This window comes from Haliaeetus leucocephalus, unplaced genomic scaffold (genome assembly GCF_000737465.1).
Source record: "Haliaeetus leucocephalus isolate CR32 unplaced genomic scaffold, Haliaeetus_leucocephalus-4.0 Scaffold32, whole genome shotgun sequence".
NCBI lineage: Eukaryota > Metazoa > Chordata > Aves > Accipitriformes > Accipitridae > Haliaeetus > Haliaeetus leucocephalus.
Window position 1 is genome coordinate 3,090,604 of NW_010972468.1, and position 18,284 is coordinate 3,108,887.

The 18,284-nt window shown below is 41.6% G+C and overlaps 1 protein-coding gene across 1 annotated transcript in view; it reads left to right on the forward strand.

Moving 5' to 3' along the window:
• Positions 1-2,641: 2,641 nt before the first annotated feature.
• PCDH17 (protocadherin 17) overlaps positions 2,642-18,284 on the forward strand; it is an 86,643-nt gene continuing 71,000 nt past the window's right edge. The window contains exon 1 of the mRNA XM_010576640.1: positions 2,642-5,269. Coding sequence (XP_010574942.1) covers positions 2,642-5,269 — 2,628 coding nt within the window. The remainder of the gene's footprint in view (positions 5,270-18,284) is intronic.

Genomic DNA, 18,284 nt, shown 5'->3' on the forward strand with positions numbered 1-18,284 from the left:
AGAGAGGAGAGGGAGAGAGGAGAGGCAGGCAGGCAGAGAGCGGCTCCAACTGTTGAATTTTCGCTGAATTCTCTCCACTTACCTGCGGGCGGCTGGTGAAATGGATCTGGTTTATCGGGGATCGGCGTTCCTCGCGCGTGCTGTCTGGCTAAGACTGGCGACCGTCTGTTTGAAAGGGGCCACCCATCAATGAGGCAGAGAAGAATATTTGTTTTTTCTTCTTTTTCTTTTGAAAGCCTCTCTACCACAGGTTGCAGAATTAACTGTGTACTTTGGGTCCGGACTCAAATAAAGGAGAAAAAAAAAACATTGCAGAACTGAGACTCGGAGCTAGATCTGTGAGCTATGTATTGGGAACCTATGTTTTTGTTGGTGGTTTTTCTTTTTTCTTTTAATATGAAAGATCTCTGATTTATTTCACACATAACACTGAGGAAAGGTGGTTAAAAACACTCAGCAAAGCAGGAGACAGACGCGCCTCTGTGCCAGTGAGTGGATAACAGCCTTGTTTTCCTGATCCTCAGTCTCCCGGAGAAAGAGGTATAGTAAAAGTGTAGCTGGATCCGACACCCCCCCCTTCTCTTTTTTTTTTTTTCCTTCCCCCCCACCCCTACAAATCTGATTAATTTTTTTTCCTGTCTATAGAGTGAGTCAGAGAAGCGTTAGGAAGAAGCTGCAACTAATGTCTGTGAAGGGAGGAACATGAGGCGATAGTGAATGTGATTTGTTCTGCTGGATCTGACTCAGCCAGCAGATTGAAACACCTGCATTTCTGGATGTGCCTTTCCTTTATTTCTGGTTGTTAAAAGAACCTGAAATAAAATCTAGTTACCCTTCCCCGATATTTACCTAGACACCGTACCGCTGGGAAAGGTATATCGGAGAGGGGGAACGCATCTGGCGTTGCCGCCGCTCTTCTCCCCTCTACCAAGATGCCCAGAGAGACTGTTAAAGCTTGAAAAGGCTGCAAAAAATGCAGCACACCAGTAGCGGAACTGCATAGGTTTTAATATAAGCGAATTGGTCGATTAAAAGATCTCCCACTTTATTCATCGCCAGAATTGTTTTTTCCTCTTCTTCTCTCCTCCCCTAAATGAAGAGGACTAGGCGGCAGTGTCATTGGAAGGAGACGCTGAATAGAAAGAAAAGAGAGGCACTTGATAGCGCAGCCCTGTGAATACAGAGACTGTTTCCCTTTTAGCGAGAGACTAAGAGAGAGAAGAGTGTGTGTGTGTGTTGGCTTTTCTTTCTTTCTCCCCCCCTCTTTCTCTCTTTCTCTTTTTTTTTTTTTTTTTTTTTTTTTTTTAAATCTATGCGTCCAGCCATGGGTTGCCTGTTGATTTCCTCTCGGCTGGCGAGAAAAGCAAACTGGAATTAAACTGCATCGAGAAAAGTGCAGTTCCTCAGACACGCATACGCACACAGGCAGAGATAGACTGAGAGAAAGGATGTGGTGGTGGCGGCGGCTACTGGCCTGTCTTAAAGAAACCCAAGTGTGCATCTGATTGAGCACATCCTGTGATTTCTCTCAAAATATATATCTATTGCTAATGGTGACGGTCGGCTGGTGGGTTTCTTAATTCCCCCCCCCCCCCCAAGAAAAAGGACGAGTGTGAGGCTGGTAGTAGAGGGAGAGAAAGGAAACTACAAATCCGGACACTAGTTTTTGCTGGGGGGGGCGGTTTTTTTTTCCCCTCTTGCCCTGCAGTCCTCATTTCCCTCGCCTTCTGATTCGGGAAGGAAACAGTGAGGGTGTACGAGACAGAGAGGGGGGAAATACCGATGGCAGCGAGATGCAGCTCTCCGCCGCAAGCAATGCAAGATTAGATCTCTAAATGCAGCAAAACACTCCCTGAAAACCAACAACCCCGCGGTGCAATCAGACATTTCACTGCCTCTCACTGCACACGAAGAGGGCTTCAACAACAAGCTGAGACTTTTTTTCCCTTTCTGTCTCTCTCCCACCCCTCCGCTCCATCCATCGCATCGCAAGCGATGAGTAGCAAATAAGCTTTTCTACCCCTGCTTACAGACCTGTGGCCACCCCCCTTTCCTATGTCTGTAGAAATACACGTATTTAAAAAAAATCTTTTTGATCGTTTTTAGAAAAAAAAACAACCGCTGCCGCCGATTTTTTATTATTGTTGTTATTTTTATTATCCTTTGTACATCTGCGGGGATTCGAGGATCGGCAACGCTTCGCCTGCCCGGAGGAGAAGATCTTTTGCAAATTTTCTGATTTTTCAAACCCTCCCACTGCTGAACTTGGACAGCCGAAGTAACTGCGAGGGGACTGCAAGCCCGGCAAGCGCTTGCTGAAACGCTGCCGAAGCTGCTCCCCCCCCCTCCGCCCCCCCCCGCTTGCTCCCTCCCTCTGAGCTCCATGGTCTATTTGCTGCCTCTCATCCTGTGTCTCTGCAGATGTTTTAGAGCAACAGGTTCAGGAACTTAAAATACGGGGGTGGGGAGAGAGGAGGACCAAAAAAAAAAAAAAAAAGAGAGAGAAAAAGAAAAAAGAGAGAGCCGACGGAGGAGGAGGAAGACCAAACCCAGCGCAAGAGGCAGAGAAGACGGGGACAACCCTGGTCGCCGCTGCAGCTGCTGCCCCCACACCACCCCCCCTCCCCAGCCCTGCTCGGGGATGTACCTTTCCATTTGTTGCTTCTTGCTCTGCTGGGCTCCCGCCCTGTCTCTGAAGAACCTGAATTACTCGGTGCCGGAGGAGCAGGGAGCGGGCACGGTCATCGGGAACATCGGCCGCGATGCGCGGCTGGCGGCGGGAGCGGCGGGAGGAGGGATGCTGCCCGCGGAGCGAGGTGGCCCCGGCGGCGGCCCCGGAGGTGGCCGCGGTCCCAAGTCCACCTTTCGGGTGCTGGAGAACTCGGCCCCGCACCTCCTGGACGTGGACGGGGAGAGCGGGCTGCTCTACACCAAGCAACGCATCGACCGCGAGGCGCTGTGCCGGCGCAGCGCCAAGTGCCAGCTGTCCCTCGAGGTGTTCGCCAACGACCAGGAGATCTGCATGATCAAGGTGGAGATCCAGGACCTGAACGACAACGCGCCGGCGTTCCCCTCTGACCAGGTGGACATGGACATCTCGGAAAACGCCGCGCCCGGCACCCGCTTCCCCCTCACCAGCGCCCACGACCCGGACGCCGGGGACAACGGGCTGCGCACCTACCTGCTCACCCGTGACGACTACGGCCTCTTCTCCCTCGATGTGAAGTCCCGCGGCGACGGCACAAAGTTTCCGGAACTGGTCATCCAGAAGCCGTTAGACCGCGAGGAGCAGAGTCACCACACCCTGGTACTGACAGCACTGGACGGCGGCGACCCACCGCGCTCGGGCACGGTGCAGATCAACGTGCGCCTCATTGACTCCAATGACAACAGCCCCATCTTTGAGGCGGCCTCCTACGTGGTGGAGCTGCCAGAGAACGCGCCGCTAGGCACCCCCGTCATCGACCTTAACGCCACCGATGCCGACGAGGGTACCAACGGAGAGGTGCTCTACTCCTTCAGTGGCTACGCACCCGAGCGCGTCCGCGACCTGTTTAGCATCGACCCGCAGAGTGGCCTCATCCGTGTCAAGGGCAACCTGGACTATGAGGAGAGTGGCCTCATTGAAATCGACGTCCAGGCTCGGGACCTGGGGCCCAATCCCATCCCCGCTCACTGCAAGGTCACCGTCCGCCTCATTGACCGCAACGACAACGCCCCCACCATTGGCTTCGTCTCTGTTCGCCAGGGAGCGCTGAGTGAGGCTGCCCCGCCGGGCACCGTCATTGCCCTGGTGCGGGTCACCGATCGGGACTCGGGCAAGAACGGGCAGCTCCAGTGCCGGGTGCTGGGTGGTGGCAGCGGGCCCGGAGCCGTCCCTTTCACCCTGGAGGAGAACTATGACAACTTCTACACTGTGGTCACCGACCGGCCCCTGGACCGCGAGACACAGGACGAGTACAATGTGACCATCGTGGCACGTGATGGGGGCAACCCCCCACTCAACTCCACCAAGTCATTTTCCGTCCGGATCCTCGACGAGAATGACAACCCGCCCCGCTTCAGCAAGAACCTCTACGTCTTACAGGTGCCTGAGAACAACATCCCCGGAGAGTACCTGGGCTCCGTCTTGGCCCAGGACCCCGACCTGGGCCAAAACGGGACAGTCTCCTACTCCATCCTGCCCGGGCACGTGGGCGACGTCTCCATCTACACCTATGTCTCCGTCAACCCCACCAATGGTGCTATCTATGCCCTGAGGAGCTTCAACTACGAGCAGACGAAGCACTTCGAGTTTCGCGTGCTGGCCAAAGACTCGGGCTCGCCCCACCGCGAAAGCAACGCCACGGTGCGCGTCACCGTGCTCGATGTCAACGACAACGCACCCCTCATCGTCCTGCCTGCCCTCATCAACGACACCGCCGAGCTGCAGGTGCCGCGCAACGCTGGGGTGGGCTACCCCGTGGGCACCGTCCGCGCCCTGGACAGTGATTTTGGGGAGAGCGGGCGCCTCACGTACGAGATTGTGGAAGGCAACGAGGAGCACCTCTTTGAGATGGACCCCACTAGCGGTGAGATACGCACCTTGCACCCCTACTGGGAGGAGCTCAGCCCTGTGGCTGAACTGGTGGTCAAAGTCAGCGACCACGGCAAGCCCAGCCTCTCCGCAGTGGCCAAGCTCATCGTCAGGGCCTTGGCGGGGCCCCTGCCCGAGGCTGGCGAGCCGCAGGTGAACGGCGAGCAGCATCGGCGACCGCACTGGGACTTGTCGCTGCCCCTGATCGTGACGCTAAGCACCGTCTCCATCATCTTGCTGGCCGCCATGATCACTATCGCCGTGAAGTGCAAGCGAGAGAACAAGGAGATCCGCACCTATAACTGTCGCATTGCCGAGTATAGCCACCCTCAGCTGGGAGGAGGGGGAGGCAGTGGCGGGGGAGGAGGAGGCAGTGGCAGTGGAGGGGGCAAGGGCAAGAAGAAGAAGATCAGCAAGAATGACATTATGCTGGTGCCCAGCGAGGGCGAGGACAGCCGGGGCCCCCTCAATGTCATGAACGTGGTGAGCAGCCCATCCCTGGCCACCTCACCCATGTACTTTGACTACCAGACCCGCCTGCCCCTCAGCTCTCCCAGGTCGGAGGTGATGTACCTGAAGCCCGCCTCCAACAACCTGACCGTACCCCAGGGACATGTGGGCTGCCACACCAGCTTCACAGGGCAAGGGACTAACGCCAGCGAGGCTCCCCCGAGCCGGATGTCCATAATTCAGGTAGGAGACTTTTAGAATACCCCGGACCTCACTTTAGACGCTGGGTTAACTTTACCTTTTGCCTGCAGCGAAATCCGCTGTCGGGCACCACTGAAGGGACCAACACAAGTCACTAAAGAGAGGTGGACTTAAGGAAAGTGGAACCAGACCACCGCTGGTGGGGTCTGGTTCTGCTGTCACACCGGTGTTTCCCCGGGTGATTCCAAAGTAAACGCCCGCCGAAACAAGCGGAGGTACGGCGGTGCAAACGAGGGGCACGTGGAAGGGCAGGCAGGCGTTTAGTACGTTTGGGGCACGCTGGGGGATCTTCCCAGAAGATCGTCAGACAGAGGTGGGCGCTTCCGCAGGTTTCGCTTCGCTTTGGTTTGGGGTGGAGAAGGGGGGAGGGGGTTTCTGAAGCAGTCGTGTCATCTGCAGTAACTAACAGGACATGGGAGAAACTCTACACACTGAGGACATCTATTGCAACAGTGTATTATAGCCCTCCAATCCTGTATGTAAATATGAGCTACCTTTCCAAGATGTATGTTTTTAATTTTTTTAGTTTCCTTCTTTAGAATATATACACATAAATATTTATTTTTTTGACACAGAACAGTATCATTGGGGCCCCATTGCCTCCTCCTCTCCCCACAAACAGCCAAACGTTCAGCGCTGAAAATTCTGCTTAGTCAAATAGAAAGAAAATGTACACGGTGACTCCCTCCTACCCCCAAATGTTAACAAAACTCGCCTCCTGTCATAAACCAGCAAAACAACTAGTCAGTTTTCCAGTAGCCTGAGTCAATATTGATGATTGCTTTATAGTGAAAGACTTACATGCTCTGTCTTCTACCAAAGCTCATTTAGAAATTACAGCTGGGCTGCATTCTGCTGCCAGTTATATCCACACTGTCCTCTACCGACTTTTGTGAATGTGAGAAATGGCAGAATTTGGACCATTGGATATAGGGTGCTGAGCAAAGAATGACTTAATTTTTAGCAGGTAGTTTAAAGTCCAAACTCAGAAGATGTATTCCAGAGCAGTGAACTCGCAGAGTGAAGGTGAGGGCAGAATTTGGCTCCAGTTGATTTAATTTAAAGTCACACTTCATGATTAATGCAGCTTAATGTTCAAATACTACAGGTATTTGATTTTTAACGTTTGGATTGAAAGCAGGCTCTGGATAATGACTATTAAATATATTTGAAATGTCATATCTGTTTTATCCTGTGGTTCTAATATGCTGTTCTGAGTCATAGGGGAACGAGCTGAGTGTATCAGAAGTGACACAGACTCATTTTGTGTATGCAGCAAGTGGGAAAGAAGTTGCACTGTAGACACTTGATGTACCAAAAGAAAATTGATAATACCTTGGAGTTATCATACCCTGTGGTCTGTGAACACCGAATGTTCTAGCTGCCAGCTGCATCGAATGTTTTAAACTAAATAGAAGTGGCCATCGGTAATTGGCAGGTTAAGTAACCAAAATTCCAGTGACTGGTGGCCCGTAAACTGAATATTTATAACTGGGAGAAAAAAAAAAAAAAGAAAAAAAGAAAAAAGGCTGTCTGTACAAGGTCACTGTGAACTAATCCTCAACCCACTACTGAGTTGTGTCACAGAAACAATTTCATTTTATGCCTATCGTGAATTTGTGTTGCTATCAATTAGGTGAGTAGAGCAATACTTAAAATCTGAAATTGATTTTAACAAAGAGTGACACTTCAGGAAAGAGTTTAGGTTAGGGCATAACCGGAGATAATTTGATTTATAATTCATGCTTTAAGAAATAACTTTCAATGACACTTGTTTAAGTAATGTCAACTTTTTTACTGTAAAATGGAGTTGTCAGAATGCTAAAAAAAAAGAAAACACATTTTTTTCCTACTGACACGTGTAATAGTTACTAAAAGACAGAACATTATACTTTTCTATAACCATGTAATGTCTATATAAAGCAATTAATTCATGTATTGATGCTACTGAGTAGTAAAGATTCAATTGTAGTGTAAAATCCCTATGATTCCTTTTTTACAGTGTTCACTGTATAATATCAATCATGATTTTTTTTTTTCTGAGATCTATATAAAGCTAAAAGAGGAATTTCCTCCCTTAAAAAGGTGTGTTGTGGTTTCTATAAGAGTTTTCGTTATGACAACTGTGGGAAATGTTAACCGTAACTCCTCATAGCACATACTGGTATCTCTAATATTGTTTTTACTTTCCCTGAATATCTACACAGAGTGTTTTGGATGTTTAGATGGTCCAGCCAGTAGATTAGTAAACATTCATTTTTCCCTAGTGAATAATCTGTTCAAACATACTTATGGATAACTATATTATGTATTTGCATTGACAAAACAAATACACCGTATGAAGCAGAGTAGTTGGTTTCTATTTAGGAAAGGCCCAGACTTAAAGTAGCTAGATGGGAAAATCTGACCCTCTTCATTATGATTTTGCATTGCTAAAATACATTTTGTATTCTCTATCTCCACATCCCTGGAGTAAATTTTATAAAAAATTTGCATTTAGAATGTAGATCCTACTTTGTGTCTGGTCCTGTACTTCTGCCTCATGTCAAATTCAGACTGCAGACTTAAGGAGAAATAGTAAAGGATCAGCCCTCTCTCTGGATCTACTCTACCCTTAATCAGTCCAGGAAACCTGTGTCTGGAAAAGTAAATTGCACAGTTAGGAATCAAAGGTATAGCCAGTGGAAAAAAGATACAGAATCCAAACAGCTGCTTTATCATCTCCTTTCATTAGTCAATTCAGAAAAGCAGTTTTCTTCATTACCTCAGTAAGGGAAAGGTAAATGATTGTGTAAATGTTCTCTAGCAAATATTCACTTCAGTTTTTCCAGACATGTTACTGAACCACGATAATCTCACACTATATAATTCATACAGCAATGGAACTGCTTTTCTTCACTCTCATTTTCTCGGCAAGTGTTTAATGGCAGAATTCTCTAGCCGGAGCCTGTTATTAAAACTTTATGTTTATATATATATGTACATACTTATATATCTATGGATATATATATACATGCTAAATATTATATTATTACTTAGTACATCCAATTCAGTCTATAAATATTTAAAATCAAATAAATAATTTCTTTCTCAGTAAGATCCAAATTTTCTCACTCTTATGAGGAGTGCATAACAATTTTTTTGCTTTGCTTACTAATAAGAGCTAGTAAAGTCAATACGCTTTATGATTCCCTTATTTCTCATGAATAGTATTTTATTCTACGGATAGCCCAATTTATATCAATGAATACCTGTAGAGTAAAGTGTTACTTAGTGACTATGGGTTTCAGACTGACCCGAAATGACGAGCGGTTGAATAAAATACTGCCTGATATGTGTAAGAGCCGTGCAAACTTGCCTCTCTCTAAGTGACTTCTGTTACACATTAGTCACACGGTTCAACAACTTGTGTGTTTACTCACTACTTTGTAGCATCCAGAAATGTGCCATGGTTGCATGTGTCACTTATATGAATCAATGAACTTCTTCAGTACCGTAAAAATGAAATAATTTAAACATGCATACATACATGTATGTATAAAATTTTTGATGGACAGCCAAGGATGCTGTGTACCTTCAGCTTTTATTGGTGCAAGACACTTGCAAGTGCTTAGGGCCTCTGAAGATAGACCATTTGTGATTTGATGTGCACGTGAGGTTGATGTGTAGGAAGAATAGTGTTTAGTAACATACTGGGAAGTTAGAACAGCTACGCTTTAGCATGTTTCATTGCTTTTACCTTCAGCGCTCATATTCTAAACAAACTTTAGAAACAGTGCTTTCAAATGCAAGTCTTAAAAATATTTTAATATAGGCCAGTGCTATACAATTCTCATTGCCAGATTCAAAATTCTATGTGACCTTTGAATCACTTAAGGTCCAAACTATTTGTTTTTATTTGGGAGTAAAAAAGAGGAAAGCAGGAGAAAATGGAAACTCTACATGGCTGAAAGAAGATTTCTGGTCACTCTAGACCTTAAAGACTACTGGGCAAATTCTGTTCATCTCATTCTGGTGAGTAAATCAAGCTGACCTACTCTCCTGACTAAGAGAAACAGAATTTTGCTTTATTTTGAAGGCCAGACATTAGAAAAAGAAATATCATGCACAAACATATACATATATGTTCATATCTGTCCTACCAAAAAGTTCTGAGTTAATCAGTTTGCCTTCCCCTGGGTGAACAAGTCTCAATTTCTTCTTGCAGGTTTCCAATAGATAAAAAAGTGGATAGACAAAGGGGAACAAATAGTTTCTTTAAACAAATAGGTTCTGGAAATAGGCTCCTTGAAGTGACATAACATTAGCATAGAAAACTATCTACATATGCAAGCAGTGTTTATCATCCTAGAGATTATTTATTATTACACTTGTGGTGCAACTTGGAGAGGTTTGTAAATATATCAGGAATGAGACGGGCGTGAATAAAGAAAACAGTGGTCACAGCTTTTGCTAAACAACAGCTAAAAAAGAATGACTGTGTTGCAAGAAGCTCTCAAGCTGGGAATTGCTGTAGCTGCTGTACTCGGCAGTCCTGTAGCGTTTTAAGATAAAGTACAGATCATTCGTAATACTTCAGGCACCTGATGTTTATGATGTGTCAACAGATTACTGTCAAGTCCCATTGCAGCTTCATCGCCAGGTGTCTAGTAGTACGTAAGAAGATATAGTCTTCAGGGGAAATAAAAAAACCATAAGCTATATTAGTGCTGCTCTGTCTTTAGGTATACTACTATTCCATGCTTTACTTTGAGAAACTTCAGCTCAGAAATTTCAAGATTGCAGAAAGAAGTCTGCAGCTACTGCAGTATAAGGAGAAGCAGCTTTGCTCACAGAAGTTGCATTCATTCTCAGTGATTTAAATTCCTATCTGAAAACAGAGGTATTCACTTTTTATTTTTGTATCTTCTGCTGCAAATGAGCAATATTATTCTATCTCACTAGAGCTAGTAGAAGTTAACATTTTGCATCAAGAGAATGCTGGGGCAGTTCTACACATTTGGAAGTTTGTGGGTTCGTACTTTATAATTCCCCAAATTTCACAGCTGCATATTCTAAACTGTCATCAGATGAAACTTCAGAACTACCTGACTAAGATGCATTATGGTAGTTTTTACAGTGTTTTACAAGGTTAGATGTCTTGCAAAAGAACTCCTGTGAATGTTTGCATTGTGTAAATACAGTCTGCAATTAGTATGATTTTGTGTTATAACATTCTGTAGCTTTAGTTTTACTTACTCAGTGAAGTCAATACCAGCATCAGCTGTGTAAGAATTTTAGGACAGGATCTTTTCTATATTTTCATGAAGCATTATTTCATTTTTCGTCAAGATACACTGCATAGTACTGTGACATGAAGTAAATATATTTTAGGACAAGATCTGGCAAAATACTGCTCACTATGGCATCTGCCCTTGTTGGTGAAACAGGCAGAGGAAGCAGAATTGGGCTCCTGTTTTGTGCTACACCTCCTCTGGTGTTGATCTTGAGCTCCTTGCCAGTATTGTTTATAGCAATATTATTTCAAAAAGATTGTTCCTGATATATAGGTCCATACGAGATCTAAAGAACTTTCCAAGATGAAATGCTGTAATATAGAACAATGAACATAACAGAGAAAAAGATAATTTAAGAGTCTGAAGTAGAATATGGATATTATGAGAAAGCAAATGATATTGCCAGAACAGACATTCTCGTTAACCAATAAATTAAGAATAATAATGTGTCCGTAGAACTTGCTGTTTTACAAAGTATAAGAGTTGAAGAAAGTTAGTGCAGTTAAAATAAAGGACATGAATCAAGTCATGCAGGATTTACTGGATCACAGCTCTCAATGGCTCTAAAAGTTGTCTGAGCTTGCCTCATCTTGGTGCTCACTGTCACTGCCTAATCTTAAATGGGAAAATCCACACAAATTTGTGATTACCAGCGCAATTTCGATGACTGATCCTTTGAAGATTTATCTTTTAACAATAGATTGGTCAAGTTTCTGCTATCCTTACCCATGTTTATGAAAAAGCCTGTTCTTACTCATATTTCAGTCAACAGCATAATTTTGACTTCATCAATGATTTCAGTGGTTCAAGAGTAAATTGTGACTGAGACCCTTCCAGAGTCCAGATAAGAATAGTATGGTTGGGCCCTTTATTTTTAGATTTCAGCTTTTTGTGACGTTTTCTTAGAGCTTCTTTACAAACAATTAAGGACACTGGAATTTAGAAGATTTTGTAACTATGATGTGAACTGTAACATAGAATCATAGAATCATAAAATCATTTAGGTTGGAAAAGACCTTTAAGATCATCAACTCCAACCATTAATGTAGCAGAATCAGGTGTGCAGCTGAAAAAAGAAATCACGGACTCCACTGAACATATTGTGGAACATATATTTTCACATGTTTTCATATCTTTTTGAAAGTGTGCATAATATAGCATTGTTCTTAAAATTCAGCAAATACTGTTACATGGAAAATTAACATTGGATATGTGTAAAATATTCAGAAATATCACTTGGTATTAAGGAAGCATAGATACAACCTAGCTTCTCTAATGAGGCAAAAATGTCATTAACAAAAAAATTTCTTCCCAAGTCACAACATTTGGCTGTGAACCAGTTGAGATTTTGTTTTCAATTTTTTTCCCCAGCATTTTTTCTTCCTTTTCACTACCTTCCTCCCTAGGAATCATTAACATACTGGGTAATATTTATGCATATGTTTTTAATGATCCTGCTTGATTTCTCCTTCTTTCGTTGTTTCTACAAAATTTAAAATGCCTTGTCAAATTAATTTTAGGTTTCGCTATGCAAGAAAGGGTATGTATATGGGTTGTTTTCTTTCTGAAGAAAACATACAGGACGCATGGCAGAGGTCTTGAGATACCTTTTCAAGGCTGAGGAGTGCCTGCATGTATAAAGAAAAGACATTTTGTGACTAGTACTAGTATTTTCCAACAGGTAAGAATTTTCTGTGAAAAGAACTTAAACAATGATTTGTTGACCGGAGCAGAAACACAGCTCTGTTTTTATCTTTAAAAGTATAGAAGCAATCCTTTGATGTCAAAAGGTCAGAGTAGAGCAGTTGGGACAAATTTTTGCAGCAGATAGCCTGAGAGCTTTTTTCTTTCAATTGTATCTCTACTTCAGCTGTAAGAAGCAAAGTGGTGAAATTAATGCTAAAGGGTTCAAAAATACAGGAAACAAGTGAAACTCTCAGGGGACTGCAGGCTCTTACCTAAACAGAAAAAAAAAGAAAAAGAAAAAGGTACTAGGAAGAGAGTGGCAGAATGATTTTTGGGAAAAGTTCCTGGAGTTTAAGTGTTTCATTTGTTATGTTTTTAAAGGGGCAACAAGGAGATTAACTAGTTGCTGCTTTTGCTGATGTGATGAGATGAAATGGAGTAGTGTACAGCCTGCCATAAAACTTGACAGGGTGCGTTCTAAGCCCTAGTAATATATTTGTCATGGTCTTTTTAGTACAACCTTTGTTTTTTAGTCTGCTGTAGAAAAAGATTCTGGATTAATTACTGTAAATCCTATGAGAAAGAAAAAATAGATAAATTATTAAGCATTTTAGATAAAATACTCAGTATTAAGTACTACGTTCAAGACCAAGCAAATTCATATGAATGTCCCTGTTAATTAGGATATTAGGCAGTGCTTTAAATAACCTCCTTGAGCAGTCATATATTTTCTAGCTGAATCCCAAAGGCTGCTGATACAATTCCTGCTTATTAAGGTCACCCGAGAACCATCTCTTCCTTCTACTGAATTGCTTCCGCTAGTTAGTGGTGTTACCTGTACAGAAAGGGTAGCAGAAGATCAATTCATCTCACTTGCTTGAGATGAGAAGACAGCTCCTTATTTTTGTCTAGTGATGTGTCCTCAAAATTGAGGAGTCCCTCTACCTATGAAGATAAAACTGCATAGTTTCAGCCAATTATTAGTGTTACTTGTACAGAGGGACAGCATAAAGATCAATTTGCATCTCACTTTTGTGCAGAGAGGGGATATCTCTTCTTTCAGCCCTCAAGACAATCAGTCCCATGCTGATCTATTTTCAATTTGGTACTCTACAAGCGATCTATGCAAGTAACATCCTCCAAATGCACAGTATTTATTTTAGCCATGGACCTTTCTACTGGCTTCGTGATGTATGTATCAGATGAGAGTCCTTCTGGTTCACAAAATACTTTTACCCCGCATAGAAAAGTTTCTAATCGCATCCCGTTCCCTGCTGGGTGGTTGTGTGCCGCAGCCTCCGTGGCACGCCAAAGGCCGACTCTAAAGGCGAAAGGAAAAGTCTTGTTACGAGATGCAAAAGCATAATTTCAGCTGTGTGGGTGGGACCTCTGATCGATGCATTGTAAGTTCTTACAGTGATAGACATACGAAATTAGTTTCAGGCAGTGTTTCAGACCATCTATTGATATATGTGTGACACGCTTGTATTTGCCTGTACTAGTTCTAGTGACACTATGATTACTGGTATTTGCAGTCCTTGCCCTGGAACACTTCCAGGCAGTTTTATTGTATTGAAATGGCTCTTACAGTTCATTGAGCATCCAGCATAACACTGCTGAATATGATTGGCGCGTTTGCATATATTTATTCAAAAAAAATCAGGCAGTTAAACTGCATAATTATGGGAAAACGAATCATAACAATAAAAGACCATTTAAGTTAACAAGCTTTGTGATCAAAGGATAAATACAGGTTGGATAAATGAGACTCTAGATGTAACTAATCTACATAAATAGGCTTTGGTCTGATTAGAGGAAAGGAATATATTAAAATAATCTAAAGGTATTAAAAAAGCGTTTTACTTCAGTACTTTTATAATGTCTAGTTTTATTTCATCACATTTTTAACATTTCTACTCACTAAAAATATCTGTGTTCAATGATAAACTACTTTTATGTGGTTTTATTTCTTGATTAACAGTGTTTACAGTGCGAAGAAAGTCTAAACTAGCACAAGTAAACAAAAGTAACATCGTAAGTTTTCATTCTCGTTTGAATGCGTTGTGTGTCAAAAACCTGAAACATTTTTTAATGTCTTAATTTTAAATTTTTTAATGTTGCAATGTTTTTGATTGATTTTTAATTAAAGAAAAACATTAAAGGGAACATTTAAAGGACAATTTCTTGTTTACTGTCTTTATCAGCAGAGAGCAGCCTTTGTAGTGTTTGAAAGCTGGTGCATTAAAAATCAATTTCAAGTCTTCAAAGCTATAAACTCTTGCTTGCTTTGTAGATATATACTGTTTTTAAATCATGGGAAGCACACTTGACAATTGAATTAAAAACAAAAGGTAAATAATGGTTTCATCAAAATTTGAAGGATTTTAATATATTTTTAATAATAACTAAAGGATTTCTTATAGTGAGTAGACGTGTGAATCACAATTTGCAGCTTTTAAATGCATAATTTGTTCCTGAAGACAGTTATATGTATTCTTTTATTAATGGAATTTTGTTTTAAACTTCTGTTGGTGTTATTCTGTTGTTTTTAATCAATGCCATGATTCAAACACAGAACATGTCAGTCAGTTTCTTTACTTACTATATCTCTGTCTTGTTCTTTGCTGATTGCTAAGCAACCACTTATGGTTAAGATTGTTTAGCTACAACTCAGTTTAAAAAAAAGAAAAAAAGGTGAGCTGAAGTGGGCTAAACAAATTTTCATTAATTCTTAATGAAAATATTTAAACTCTATAAAATTTTAAAGATGACAAAGAAAAGGACATTGTTTTAATAACGCACCTCAGATTCAGTACTTGGGCTTTGTTCCTACTGGTATTGAGGAAAGGACTGGTTTTCCACAAATCTAGAAAGAGCAGGATCATGTTCTTAATCAGTGCATAAGTCATTATGAGGCCTATGGAAACTAACTTATATATGTGTAATTATAGTAGTGTTATGTCTTTCAAGGCATCACCCTTAAAACACTTATTCAGTGACTATTTTAATTTAGGTCAATAGAAGCATTGAATTAAATAGATCACTTACAGGAGTGGAGTTGCTGATGTCCGTAAACATGTGCAGAATTCAGCCCAGAATCTGTGAGTCTGTGTTAGCTGAACTGCTCCCTGTTGCTTTTCCCTTTTGCTTTAAAAACACTGCAAAGCTGCAAAAGCTGTTCGTTTCACTTAGCCTCCAACTGCATTCTCTAGTACTCTATTGAAACAGTCCTGATGTCTGAATATTTGATATTTTAGCTTTTTCGCATAGACTTGCGTAATTTGATATGCAGATTTGAAGATCATAAAAACAATCCTGCTTTGATGATCATGAGCAAGATTATCCAGCCACAGCTGTAAAATACCAAGTGTGTTCTTTTCTGATCTCTTCATCATTTCAGTGGATCAAATGACAACAAGAATATAGTGGAATTTAGAGTCCTTAGGAAACAATGAAATTAAAAGCCTTTTAAAAATGGCAGCCGCAAAACCTTAGAAACTGTTTAAATTTCCAGACTGTACGTCAGATAATATAACTGCGTGTATGAATGTATATGTGGAGATATATAGATATGAGAGCAGCATGAATTCAAAAGAACTATCTAGCTTGATAAAAGACACCATTAATGACCAAAGTGCATCTATTTTATTTTTTTTTTATGTTGTGTGTGATCTGTACATAGCTGCATAACAGCGTTTTGGAAGATGCTGTCAATGTGCACCTTTTGCTGCAACTTAGAAAGCATCAAGTTTAGAGACAAATGCTGTTGTCATTTTTTTCCCAAGGCAAGAGTATAGGTAAGGAAGGACCTCATTTTCCACTTCATGGTAGAAGTTATACATCTTACTTAAAACTGTGTATCCCTCTATCAGACTTTGGGATTGAGAGTAATGATGAAAAGGAGGTATAAGTCATGCGACATGTCAGAACGATCAGCACTCAATTGCTTCCATCAAGGGTGTTAGGTATTAAAAAGCACATGATAATTTGCATCTCGTAGCTCCAAGGCAAAGAACGTTTCAGTCAGCCTTGTAGCCATCAGGTGAAAAAGAGGGGAAAACAAAACGTTTTATGTTATTTCTTTCAATGCATAGTCTTCGTTTTGTCTAAATCTGTAAAAGTATTTTGTCTGTTTAAACCACCTGTAGCTTCTTTTCAGGCCTAACAGGATGTAGTATTGCAAGGGGCAGAAGTACCTGAATGAATTTGTTTTATTATTTATTCATTTGCCACCATATATATGATCTTTCCCAACAGCATATGTCTCATTACTGCAATAATGTGACGGCAATGAAATAATAATTCCTTCAAGCGTGAAATAACTCATTTTAAGTACTTTCCTGTGCTCATTTGTTTTAAACAGGCTTCCAGAATTTTGAACAAAACTTTAATTTCAGTTCATTTAAAATATATGTAGACCACACACACTCTTTTCTTCATCCCTGATACTGGCAAAGGAGCCTTAGGAACCAGTAGCTAGTTTTCCAGATTTTGACCTACTTGTTAGTCTACTTTACTTGCATGAAAGTAAAGCAAGAGAAAGCTGTTTCTATTAAGCAAATGTGAGCTTCAGGATTTTTGTTTAGTATTGGCAAAGATCTTTAAAGATAAATTGCTTGCAGTCATACTGGTCTTGCTGATACCAGTAAATGAAGAAATAGGCATACATGTTGAATAGCCGTGGGAGGAGAAGAGTTTATTTAAAGAAACGGTTTTGTTCTGATTTAAATTTTGAGCCATAGGTTTTCTATAGTATTTTATAATAAAGACAATTACATAGTAATTTGGGTTAGAATGCATGCCCAGTTCCCCATCTCAAAACCCAATTTGTTACTACCTGTGGCTATTTCTATTAAAAAAAGAAACATAATTACTATGAGTCTCAGCAGTCTAAGAGTAAATTTTTGCAATTACAATACCTCCCTTGGGCAGATGTGTGAAAATGGCAGATTAATTCCTGCCAGTATCTGTCTATTCCTTGCACATTCTAAGGTTGCTGGTAGCTTGGATTATCATTATATTGGTGCTGTTTGTTATGCTGTGGTTAAGGTTAAAGCAGCAATCCTATTATAAACCTTTAGGAATAGGGCTTTGTACCATTTCTGTGGAAAGTCTCTACACTTAAGTTTGATACACAAAGTCCTAGGAGTAAGATCCTAATTCTATTTTCATTGAAATCGAATGACTTTGCTCTTGATCTTAGCATATTTTAGAAGGGCGTTTTGTGTTTTATTACTTTATGCCTGAGAAGATTTAAACAAAACCAACAAGTAAACCCAAGTTTACTCATTCTTAGGAATTTACAGTGACATTAATAAAGTTGCATGTGAACTGAAGACCATATAGGAGTCCTTTAGTATTGTATGGCTTTTGTTTTATTCCCAATGGCACAATGGCATGTCTATTTAGAAAGAAGCTTCAGTAAGTTGAGATGGCCCTAAAATTATGTAAATTAATAACTTTCCACGGAAAGAATCTAATTCGTCTCCTAATGAGTTTTTCTACCTGAAAACAAGTATTGAGGGCACATGTGTAGAAGAATTGCATGCAAAGGCTCCGCTCTCTGAAGCTAAGCACCTAACTCCATGTTGAATTCCAGTGAAGTTGGAAGTTGGTGTGGCTTCATGTGGGCTCATGATCCACCTGCAGGGAGCAGCATTAGCCTGTGTTACACTTTATCCAGTTTGAATATTCAGGAAGAGCTGTGTGAACAACCTTAACAAGTTGTTTTTTTTCCCCTTTGTATGACTTTTTATTTGGAATTTCTTGCGCTGTACCTGTCGTATTTTCATTTCTTTTCCCATTTTGAAAGAGGCTTCTCCACACACACTTCTTCTGAATGTTGGCTTGGGGACTTCTCTGATGTGGACGTTACTTAGAGAAGGTTGCATTAACTATTTTCTTTGAAAGATCATGACTAAAAAAAATTTAAATAATTAAAATATATATGCATCCTCAGTTGTCGTTGCATGCATTCTACTTTGAAAAAAGTGCTCACGTGCTGGGTGAGCATCCTACTAATTAGATACAGAGGC